This window comes from Podarcis bocagei (assembly GCF_964188305.1).
Source record: "Podarcis bocagei genome assembly, chromosome: 17".
Taxonomy (NCBI): domain Eukaryota; kingdom Metazoa; phylum Chordata; class Lepidosauria; order Squamata; family Lacertidae; genus Podarcis; species Podarcis bocagei.
The window spans coordinates 27,847,551-27,859,959 of NC_138143.1; the positions used below are offsets into that span (position 1 = coordinate 27,847,551).

General features: G+C 44.2%; 1 protein-coding gene and 1 long non-coding RNA gene across 6 annotated transcripts in view; one reads left to right on the forward strand and one right to left on the reverse strand.

The window, feature by feature from the left end:
• Nucleotides 1-12,409, forward strand: part of KIAA1958 — an 80,233-nt gene that overhangs the window by 61,839 nt on the left and 5,985 nt on the right. For 2 of the 5 annotated variants that reach the window (XM_081176392.1, XM_081176389.1), the window contains 2 exons: nt 1,521-1,693; nt 5,542-8,972. In XM_081176392.1, coding sequence (XP_081032518.1) covers nt 1,521-1,693; nt 5,542-6,348 — 980 coding nt within the window. In that variant the 3' untranslated portion in view covers nt 6,349-8,972. Of the gene's footprint in view, nt 1-1,520; nt 1,694-5,537; nt 8,973-12,409 lie in introns of those variants that run through there. The other 3 variants (XR_014003287.1, XM_081176391.1, XM_081176390.1) reach the window with 2 other exon arrangements.
• LOC308577107 overlaps nt 1-12,409 on the reverse strand; it is a 134,469-nt gene that overhangs the window by 54,285 nt on the left and 67,775 nt on the right. The gene's annotated exons all lie outside the window — the stretch shown is intronic.

Genomic DNA, 12,409 nt, shown 5'->3' on the forward strand with positions numbered 1-12,409 from the left:
AGAAGACTGTATGTATGCCAGTACTCAAATTATGGGGGGGGGGGAGAGAGGGGTCCCTATCCTCTTATTTGCAACACTGTCTAACTTACCACAAGTTAGAGCTGAAGCACTGGAGCCACATTTTGAATCAGGGGGCCCAGCTCCCCCAATATTGGTTGCCCCAGTCACTCTGGGTGGCTTCCAACACATATAAAAACACAATAAAACATGAAACATTAAAAAAAAAACTTCAGATGTCTTCTAAAGGTTATATAGTTACTCCAACATTCATCCAATGAAAGTAGGGACATCCTAAGGAAAAGCAGGACGTTCCAGGATCAAATAAGAAATCAGGATGGCTTCTGCAAATCCTGTACTATCCCTGGAAAATAGGGACACTTGGAGGGTCTGAAATTTTGGTTTGTGCAATTTAAGTGAATTAAAGTGCTCTGCTGCTCAAGCAAGCAAGCAACAACAAAATGCACCAGACTTTTTTTGCAGTTTGGAAAGCGATGGGGCAGGCAAATGATTAACAAGAAGACAAATAAATGCATTGCAAACAAATTAGGAGGAATGCTCATCGTTTCATAACTGCAACACAAATATCAGAATTAATATGACTGGACATAGCCTAAGCTCTGCATGTGCAAGCAAATCAAGATGAATGCTCAGTAAACAGGTCATCTGGAGTGTGCGCACACACGCCCCAACTCAAGTTTTCTTTTTCCAGATCTGAGCAGCTCTGCCAGGGAGAGCAAGAAGCCCATGCAGTGGCGTAGCGTGGGTTGTCAGCACCCGGGGCAAGGCAAGTAATTTGCGCCCCCTAACCCGTGGATTTGTGCCCCCTAACCCCCAGATGTTGCGCCCAGTGCGGCCGGCCCCCCCTGCACCCCCCACGCTACGCCACTGAGCCCATGGTTCTCCTCTGTGACTTCAGGGCAGCTTGGCCAGTCACTTCCCGTGCCAGAGCATTTGAAGTGCATGATCTCTGAGTGCATTACATTACCATATAGATTTTCTAGCAGAATGTGAAAAGCTATATATAGGGATGCAGAAACAAAATCGGTTATAATGCTGAGCATAAATAGCCTACACATTCCTTATCTTAATAGAGTTCTCCCCCTCCTGGCAGCACTAAGGAAGGGTCCTCCTTAGATCTTTTCTCAATGCAAAAAGGTCATGCGTATTTTTTCACCTACAAAATTTATAGTGCTTAATATTTTTCATCGCTGAGACCACTGAGACAATCTCAATATGAGCTGTGCTGAAAATACTTCCCTGAGCCGAAAGCTTCAATAATAAATGTGTGTTTAATGGCTGAAGTGAGATTTCCATGTGTTGGCTCATTGGGGCTGCAATCCTGCCCCTTTAAAAGCAATAGGAGTTGTTTTTATTTTGTTTTAAAGACTTCAGTAGGAGCTGGATTGCATCTTCATTTTCTTAATATGCCTTACGTTCTTGGCACAACAGCTCTCAGCAGACATATTATTACAGAAGCAAGACAAATTTACTTTGCATTTCCCTTCCTCTTTGTTTTTCAGCCTATTCAACAAAGCTCAATAAATTCCCCATCTTCAATTTTGATGATGACTTGAAGTACTTTTGCATCAGTGCGGTGAGCCCAAATACAACAAAAGCAACTCTGTATGCTCTGAATGTGTGGCGATACTGGTGTATGACAAAAGGCCTGAAAGATTACATGGACATTACAAAGGTGAGTGGCCTTGGTTCTGATGGTGTACTGTAACTAGATTAAATCTGCAAGGCAGAAGCCTTATTCATCTGGTGACACCTGCCCCAGTCTGGTGCCTGCCAGGTATTTTGGAGTACAACTCCCATCAGCCTCAGCCAGCATGACCAATGCTAAGGCCTTATGGGAGTTGTAGTCCAAAACAGCTGGAGGGCACCAGCTGAGGAAGGGTTCTGTAGGCTTCCACTTTGTTCCTAGGCCCAATTTAAAGACCTGTTCTCAATGTTTACTGCCCATATGGCCTGAGACCAGGATATCTCAAGGACAACCTCCTTCTGTATGAACTTCCCTGTGTTTGTTTCTTTTTGGCATTTGAAGCCCAGTTGTTTGTTGTTCTAGCTTCTGAAGTACAGCAGTGGGAATGTGAGGCTGCTAGGATTGCCATACGTCCAGAATTTATTGGATTTTCACTTTTTGAAATATGGCAGCCCTTCCTATCTCAGCGGTGGTGCTTAAGATGTGGAATATCCTACTATCTGACACAGGTAGTGAGAATCTCCCAGGAACCTTTACTCAGCATGCAAGGAGTTGGTGGTGCTGGCAGGTGTCTAACCAACAGGCGATGGCCAGAGGTGCCAGCTTGTGAGGGTGATTGGAGGGGCCAACATTGCACATGTGATGTCAGATATGTGCAGCATTCTGATGTGATGTACACGTGATGACAGGAGGAGCTGGAGGGAGAAGCTGAATGCAGTGGCCACACAGCTTCAATGGCTGGCGGCCCCTCCTCGTCCTCTTCCCGATGCTGTCACTGGCAGGAAGCTGCTTCAACCCACCTTCCTGTCCGCAGGAGCAGCAGCAGGAGAAGAAGAAGTAGATGACCACTGGAGCTGTGCCGTGCTTGGCTCTGTGCTTCACCTCCACGCTTTTGGGACATTGTGGGGCAGAACCAATCCCCAAAATGGACTTGGCCCCCAGGAGTTGGCACCCCTGGCGATGGCATAGCTAGGGGGGATAACAGGCAAGTGAGGGGGCAGAGGGCAGGCTGTGGCACCAAGGCCTGGCTAAAAGTAGGCCCAAGAACCACTGTTTGAGAAAACACCATTCTGCTAGTATTCAGAGAACGTTCAGTGTGTGGGGTCAACACCATGAAGTCTCTACCAGTTTTACTGATAGAGGTTCTAGAGGAAACATGCAGGTCCCATTTCTACCCAATTACTAAGTAATATGTCAATCTGCTCCTGCTGATAAATGTATGGCTTATTCTATTGATAGTAAATCACTTTAATATATTAGGCTACCTGTGTTCAGGGCTGCTCTGCATTGATTCTCCTCGCTCCTGATCTATCATTAGCCCACGTTTTTCGCAAAAATTCTGGCTACAGGCCCGAGAAGTCTCCGTGTAGCTTAATAAAGCCTGAGGTACAGATGTGAAATAAGATAGCCGAAATTAATCTTGTGATGAGACAACACAAAGAAAAAGGCTCCTTGCAACTTTCATGGCTTTCAGCATCAAAGGCAATGTTATTCATGCCTTCCTCCTGTTTATGCCAGCATCTCATTATAACCAGCTTAAAGCTTTCCTTTTAATTATGAGCTTTATAGAGGCTGTAAGTAGACCTGAGTGGCAAGGCAGGATGGGAAGTTTCTGCTACTCAGGTGCAACAGGGAAAATGTAAGAGCTGGACAGCTGTTTATTTAATGGCTGGAAAAATCCAGGCTATAGATCTCAGGGCCAAATTAGACACATTGTTCAATATATGTTTTTTTCCTGTCAATGTGCAGAGCTTCTTTAAAAAACAGAAATGCCAATAGCATCAGCTGGGGAGAGGTTGGTAATATTATAGCAGGCATGGAGGGAGAGTTTAACCCTTTCTTCCCCTGCTGAGCCACTGAGGACAAATCCTCATGGACGCTCGCATTTGCGCTGTAGATGTAAACAGATAATTTCCCTCAAAGCAAATTCTAGCTTTAGAAGAGTTATTTACCCCAGGGGTTGGGGAAGGGCAGGGGGTTAAATTTCCTATTCTGGACAGTCACCCGCCCTTTGCCCTTTACAAACAAGCATGTTAAATGCATAGGTGCATTGAACCTTGGGGCAAGTTTGGCCCTCAGTGCGCCACAAACTGAGATGCTGCTGCTGCAATACATTTGCAGAACAAACAGTTAAAGATGATACATATCTGGAAGCCATGCGCCACAGGTAGTGCAGGGAAGGGGCTGTATGGAAGGTCGGCAGTAGTCTGATCTGGGTGAAAATTCCTTCCTGCCCCCAAATTTGGTGACTGGTCAGAGACTGGGAATGTGTCACCCTAAGGCAATTCTGACTGGGGCATTTCAGTTCCATCCAACTTCCTTTCCTTGGTTCAGGTAGCGTTGTATTCTGCTACAGCATGGTAATTTGATGATTGTTAGACATGAGTTAGGGAATAAGCAGGATCAGCCCGATGATGATGATGATGATGATGATGATGATGATTTACTGTATTTTTTTGCTCTATAACACTCACTTTTCCCCTCCTAAAAAGTAAGGGGAAATGTGTGTGCGTCTTATGGAGCAAATGCAGGCTGCGCAGCTATCCCAGAAGCCAGAAGAGCAAGAGGGATTGCTGCTTTCACTGCGCAGCGATCCCTCTTGCTGTTCTGGCTTCTGAGATTCAGAATATTTTTTTTCTTGTTTTCCTCCTCCAAAAACTAGGTGCGTCTTGTGGTCTGGTGAGTCTTATAGAGCGAAAAATACGGTATATATCACCCTTCATCAAAAGATCTCAGGGCAGTTTGCAAGATAAAATCTGGGACAAAGTCCCTCCTGCACAGAGAAACTATCTTTAGATATCCTTTCCATTAGATGGAGCCACCTCCAGCTATGAATTTGGGGTGCCACAAAAAGACAGCAAGCGGATAGTTATCTAACATATCATTATTATGTTTTTACTGCTGGGGAAGTGGGAGAGGCAATTCTGGAATTTCCTGCCTTGTAAAATAACTTGGCTGGCCTTGGGTACTATGCACCTTGATGAGATGTGGGGAGTGCTCTTTCTGCTCCTCCTTAGGCAGCAAAATGTCTTGAGCCAGCTCTGTGAATAAGGAATTTGCCATGGTCCTTGGAACCATGAAGTAAGTAAGTGGTAGAAGGGTCCTAGTTCAATCCCCAGCATCTCCTGGCAAGACTGGGGGAAAGGGCTCATGGAGAGCCTCTGCCAGACAGTGTAGCATGGCTGGCCCACCCATAAGGCAGGATGAAGCCATTGCCTCGGGCAGTAGATCCAGACTGCTGCCACCACAAGTAGTCCTTGGATCTGCAAGGTCCATTCTTGGTTTGGCTCTGAGTGCAGTAGTGTAGCATAAGCGGAGTCACAAGAGCAGTTGCCCTGGGTGCAAAATTCTTAGGGGCACAAAATTTCAAATGAAAAAGGAAGAAAGTAGTAGTAATAATAACAATAATAGTTGTGCACCCTCTCCATCACACAGAAAATCTCCCATGTCCGCATGGGTAGACAGAGGAGCAGTTGGTTGCTAGATTGTCCTCTGCCAAGGCTTTAGAAAGATACCTGCTCCAAACTAATCCCCCGCCCTGCTTTCTGCTGTGCTTGACACTTGCAGTGCTCTGCGGCTGCCACTTGGATAGGTCACTAAACTATTGCCCCTTCATTCCAGCCTATCGGCGAGCAGTGCCAAGGATATTTGCTTTGCCCCGGGCACTGGCAACCCATGCTACACCACTGTCTGAATGCTAATACATTAGCTCAGTTCAATTTTTCAGACCCAGCTCTTGTTAAACAAACAAAGAAACAAAAAAAAGTTGGTGAAGGTGGGCAGGGGAAATGGTTCTGTGAGAGTTAATGCAAACGCTCCCATTCCTTGCAAGCCAGATCCCAGCGGTGAAGCTGAACGAGCTCCTTGAAGATTTCTATGTCACCGTGAAGAAAACCGACGGCTCTGATTTCCTGGCCACCTCTCTTCACGCTATCCGCCGAGGGTTAGACCGGATCCTGAAGAATGCTGGGATTGGTTTCTCCATCACAAGCGGAAGCTTTGGTTCTTCCACCAAGAAGCTCAAGGAGAAGCTGAGGGTGCTCAGCAAGGCTGGGATGTCTGGTGCCCGCTCTCGCAACATCATCTATTTTTCCCTTTCAGATGAAGAAGAGATGTGGAGGATTGGGTGCTTGGGTGACGGGAGCCCAGTAGCCTTGCTGTCCACTGTGGTAAAATACAACAGCCAGTACCTCAACATGAGGACACTTCAGGAACATGCTGATTTAATGTACGGGGACATTGAGCTGCTGAAAGATTCACAGAACCGGCCCTTTTTTGCCAGAACAGACAATGTGAAACGGGAGAAAAGGCTGGGCTCAAACAGAGTGTGCTACGGCCAGATATACCACAACCACTCCAAAGGGCACAAGGTTTGTCCTTACTGCCTCCTTTACAAGTACATGTACATCCACCGGCCTCCTTCGCAAATGGAAGGCAAGTCCCCTTTCTACCTGACTGCTCGGAAGGAGACTATTGGCATGGGCAGCGTCTGGTATGAGGAGCAGAGGATGGGCTTGCGGTCACTGAGGGGGGTCGTCCCAAAGCTGGCCAAAAAGGTCAAGCTTGACCACTGTGAGAACTTCACTTTCATCTCCTTCACCCAGGCCTCCCGGAAGTTTGGCTCTCTGAACTCCTATCAGTAAGGGCCAGACTAGGTGTGAAGTTAATTGCGTGAATGCAATTGCTCTGCATTTTTAATTTTTTATAAAAACCTGTAAAGACGCTGGGTGAGAACATGCTGAACAGCATGGATGTTGAAGGTGATGGGTATTGTAGTCTCTTCTCCTCTGCTATGATCCCAGTGACAATTGCCCCAATTTCTGATGCTTCCTTTTGCATTGGAAGGAAAACTTCCCTCCATGTGCAAATAGCAGCTTTTTTGGGGGGGCAGGGGGTGGAGAGAGCTATTTTCATCAACTTCACAAAAGGGGGAAAGGGTTAAACTTACCTACCCATGCTGCTCAGCCTCTCCAGCCGCTGCTGCTACTTACTTTTTTATATATATTAAAAATGCAAGTTAATTACATCCACTCAATTAACATCATGCCGGCCTTCTGTCACAGCAACAAGAGCCTCTTTCAGTCTGCACACTTGTAGGCTGGCTGTTGTATGGATTTTAATAAGCAGTTGTATATTGTATGACCTGCTGATGTTTTGTTAATGAAGTGGCTGCACCTTCATACAAACCGAGATCTACCCCTAAACTATGTTGATATTTTATTAGGACATTGTGCTTCTACACGCAGTAAAATTGCTTTGGGAGTCTGATTTATCAGTGCCTTTTAGAATAGGCTTTCTAAGCCAACTGATCAAGAGAAAGAGGCTCAGTAGCCCAGTAGCTTTATTATATCACCAACAATGTAGGTTGTTTGTAAATGTCAAGAATCTATATACATATATGGATGCAGGTGGCACTGTGGTCTAAACCACAGAGCCTAGGGCTTGCCGATCAGAAGGTTGGCGGTTCGAATCCCCGTGACAGGGTGAGCTCCTGTTGCTTGGTCCCAGCTCCTGCCAACCTAGCAGTTCGAAAGCAAATCAAAGTGCAAGTAGATAAATAGGTACTGCTCCTGCGGGAAGGTAAACAGCATTTCCGTGCGCCGCTCTGGTTTGCCAGAAGCAGCTTAGTCATGCTGGCCACATGAGCCGGAAGCTGTACGCCGGCTCCCTTGGCCAATAAAGCGAGATGAGCGCCGCAACCCCAGAGTTGTCTGTGACTGGACCTAATGGTCAGGGGGCCCTTTACCTTTATGGAGATTTACTGCATGAAATCTAATATTGCTTCCCCACACACTGCCTGTCCTGATGAACTTTTGATCGATTGGAGGCATCCACTAATGTAAAAGGAGGGGAAGGAGTTCCCTTTGACTGTTGCAGTCCTCTGAAAATCTGTTCCAGAGATTTGGGAGACCCTCCAGTACAGCATGAAAGGTGGTGCAGGGGGGCTGCAGGGGAAAGGGGGGGAAAGGATATTGCCTCCCTTCCTCTTCCATTAGCAGACCCCTCTACCTGGATCAAAAGCCATTTTGTGACGTTTGATCAGCAGCACTAAATTTCTCCCAGAGTTTGGATGTACAATGAGCCATGGTTAAGGGATAGACAGTGTATTTCAGGATCCTGCGTGGACTGCCTCTGCCTCTGCCCTCTTGCATCTTCTCCTTTATCCTCATTCAGCATCACATATGATTGTTGCAAAACATTTTCATCAGGTTTTGGTGTTGTGTGCAACTGCGGCTAATGTGCTGAGCCTGGTGCATTCATGACAACATCCTCTTCAGTTTGAGACTGTAATTTAATTACTACATTCAGAATTACCCAGGTTAATTTTATCCAGGGTTAACAGGAGATGCTTGCAACTTAAAACCTAGGCAGAGAGATAGAGAGGTGTTATGTCTGAATCAGGCCAGAGTCTTTCCCATAGATTAAATGTTCTGGAGAAGTTTGATATTTTCTATCCAGGGGATTAATTTAGGTCGGCTCTGAGCGGGGTTCAAATGAGTTTATGTATTCATGGAACAAGATTCTCTCCCTCTACTTTAAGTGCTGCCACAACCCCTAAATCTGCTCTGGAGCTTTGGGAGAATTTCCAGCGCAGGTTGATGGGGTACACAATGAGAAGAGAGGGAGGGAAAGCCCTATGGGGAAAGAGATTATTGGGTTGTTTTTGTTTTTATTATGTATTTTATGTTTTTATTTTGTGATTTTATGTTGTAACAGCCCTGAGACCTGCAAGTACAGGGCGGTATACAAATTTAATAAATAATGAAAATAAATATTAATAATATTGCTCAAGCAGACCTCATTTTCCACACATATACCCTACTTTGGGCTACACCTAATTCCACCCTCTGGTTCTACAGAACATCCATTTATAGCTTTCTTCATTTGTAAGTATTTTGTGGGGGAAAATTACTTTGGCATTAATTAGTTCTGATTAAAACATTCCTCTCTTGCAGGGATGAGGGGATCTGTAGCTTAACAAATGTCATTGTGTTACAACTTCCATCATCCCTGACTAACCAATAGCCATGTTGACTGGAGCTGATGGCAGTCGGAGTTCAGGGAGAAGTGGGCACAGATTTTTCTATCCTTGCTCTATTGCCTTTCCATCTGAGGCAATGCCAGGAGGCTGGAATAGTGTGGTAGATCGATGGGAGTCGTGACCTACGAATTATATTTTCTACTATGCTGTTTTAGATTTTGTAACCCTAGAGATACGTCTTTGGAATGAGAGACTTTTCACAATTAAAGGCTAATATCTCTTGAAGCAGAAGTCGTTTTGTTCCCACTTGTGGTTGGCATTAAGAAGGTTATGTTCCTCTGAATTGCAGGTGTATCCACCTACCTGTTCATTACATCACAAAACAAGGCTTATCCCCCACACACATGGACCTTGAAGTTAATAGATACAAGTAGAGATAATGATTTGAACAATCACAAATAAAGGAAAGTTGGTTACCCATTTTTCATCCATCCATGGAGATAGTGGGGAAGGCGATGCAGGAGATTCTAAAGGCCCAACTTTCTCTGGGACTGTCTCTTCCCTCTCTGAGCCTTCCTAAAACTCTTCCTCTGCCTGCTCTTCTCCTGTCTCTGATGACCTGACCTGTTCCTCTTCCGCTGCCTCATGGGTGGCACAGAACCCCACAAATCACTGCCCCTTCCCTTGGAACATCCTCCTGCTCCCCTTGCCTCCTCTTTCTTCCCTTCTGACACCTGCCTGTCTTTGGCATTCGGGGGAAGTAAGTCTAATATTTTACCAATGAAAATCAGAGTTTGATTGTGTCCGTCCTGTTTTCCCAACAAGCATGATAAATATGACCCTAGTAAGTATTGATCGAATGTTTGGACTTTTGTTATTCTTGGCTCTGACGCCTTCTTCTGAGGGAGCTATTGTTTTGGCTACAGTTGTCTGTTTATATCTTGTTAAACCTCATTCCCCATCTTTGAAATTATGCTCTGCAATAGATGGATGGATGGATGAATCGATAGATGGATAGGAAGACAGGCAGACATATCAGAGCACAATAATTTCAGAGACTGGGAGTGAACAGATCTGGAATTAAAATTGTGTATGTTTATGTGTGTAATTACTGAGACTTATGGTAAAACATATGGATTCAGTTTCCCCTTCACATGTATCCCATATTCTTCAGATGGAATTCAATATCCTTTGTTTTCCAAGGTTTTGTGATCTTTCCTTCTTCTAAACTATAACATACATTTCAAGGCATATCAAAATACTCTGGCTCTAAATTACATCATTAAATTAATCTAATCCAGCATTTGAAGATACAGTATGAAAACCATGATATTAATGTAAGATTTAAATATATACCAAATTCTGCCCCACAAGGTAATTCCCTTACCTTTAAAATTGATCATCAACTGATTAATTGGCCTAAAGACATTAAGTTGAAGACCAGAGTAACTTGGAATGAATAAAGTCCTTTCCCATAAAGCTCTTAGGTAGGATGTGAAAAAGCATTCTTAATATCACATTCTCTTTCTCTCATTCTGGATTCATGAATACAAAATAAATTCCATGTGCTAGCTCTTTAATGAAAGTTAGTAACAATGCACTTCGTACTTGCCTATTCAAGAAGTCCCATTAAGTTCAATGTTCAATGTGTATATAGGATTGGTTTCTAAATGGGCCAACAGAATGAGTACACATTCAGTTAAAGAAATGGAATTTTCCTCATATTATCCTCCGAAGAACCCTGTCAGGTAGGCATGGCTGACAGAGATATGCCCGAGGCAATTCAGTGAACTTCATCACTACACAGGGATCCAGTATTGCACAACTTGTAAAACAGATAGGCTCAGTCTTGTCGCTTCCCAACAAGGACCAAGTAGGACACTATTCTGGTGTAGCATTTCAGTAGCATTTAAAAGGACAAAGGGATATTCATGAGCTGTCTGGTAAAAGAATCCTCATTTCTTGGAATGAATGGCTATGCAAGATTGGGTTTTCGAGTATTGTTATGTTCTCTGTTCCAAGGGTATGCAGTTCAAATCTCTCTGAGGTCTACTTTTACATTAGAATTAATTCAAATGGGCTGCATGGCTACGTTAGCTGGGGGGTGGGGTGGACTGGTTGTCACACTGTCAGCACAGTGTTTTCTTTTTCACGTATTCTAAGCGAATCTCTCCACTGCCTTTCTGTTACCTTTTCCTCTTTTTCTATCTTTGCCCCATAGAATTCACTTTTGATTCTTTCCTGATTACCTCAACTCTCCATTCTGGGCTTCACTAGATCAGGCCGTCTGGACAGGTTTTCGTTTTGTTTTAAAAGTTAAAGATTTTCAATGCCCCCATGGCATTGTTGAGAGTTGTTGGCGAGGAGCCCTGAGGACTCTGCTGAAAAAGTGGAATAGGCGTGCTTCTAAGAAATACATCTATATATATATATATTTGGAAAGTTGTCCATTCGCTATGCATTTGGATACTTCTAAAGATATCGCAACCAAATTTTGCATACCAGTTCCTAAGGCAAAGAAAGGGTCTGTGTTTGGATTCAACTGGATGCCATTCTGAATCAAGGTGGCAGACCAAATCTTTCAAAACTGTACTGATGGTGGAGTTTCCTTAGAATTCCCAAGCAACGCCAGGTCTAAGGCTGCTCGTAAAAAATAAAAAATAAAACTGGAAGGTGAGCAGATGTGACCAAAAACGGGGGTGGGGGTGGAACTGTGTTTCAGCACATTCCACCAGAAAAAAAGCACTGCCTCTGTTGTTTATCACCAGCATCTGATCAACAGGATTACAGTGATACCTCGGGTTAAGTACTTAACTCGTTCCGGAGGTCCTTTCTTAACCTGAAACTGTTCTTAACCTGAAGCACCACTTTAGCTAATGGGGCCTCCTGCTGCTGCCGTGCCGCCGGAGCACGATTTCTGTTCTCATCCTGAAGCAAAGTTCTTAACCTGAAGCAATATTTCTGGGTTAACGGAGTCTGTAACCTGAAGCGTATGTAACCTGAAGCATATGTAACCCGAGGTACCACTGTATACTGCCTCTGGATGTGGAGGTTCAACTGCACCTGCTGTTGCTTCTTTTGCCAGTGAATTAATTTAGTCAATTTAGGCATTGCGCCTAATTTCCTTTTGTCTTTCTTGATTTCCCTATCAGTCGGTTTTGCTTGGTGACCCTGAGTTCTAATAGATTGCCGGGGGGGGGGGAGATATCTCTCCAGTTCATTCTGAAGTGGTACAATCTCATAAGAGGACTTTACCACATTTGTTTTAGCATGTTTGAATCTGTTCTTAGGGTGAGGAGTCACAAATGTTTTGGGGGCTATAAACACCAATCAAAACAAAATATATGCCATAATATTTACACAAACGCAAATCATAAGCTGTCTCCTATGTAAGCCATCTAGTTTGTTGTGGGAACACTGCAGGCATATTTGTGGAGGAGACGTATCCTTTCTGTAAAAGAATGACAACAGTCCAGCAATGGAAATATGCCGTAAGGTCTGAAATTGAGGGGAAACCAGCAAACAGTATTGTCCAGAACAATATTGTAAATACAATGAAGTTCATCAAAAGTTTCTGGTTTCTCTAGACCCTTTATTATCTGCATTCCCAGAGATATATTATTTAGTGTTTTCTCTCTGGAAAGCTATCAGCAGCAAAAGTAAACTCTGCTATATATTAAGTGGCCATTACTGGACTCCTGAGACTTTGTTTTTGAAAGCAT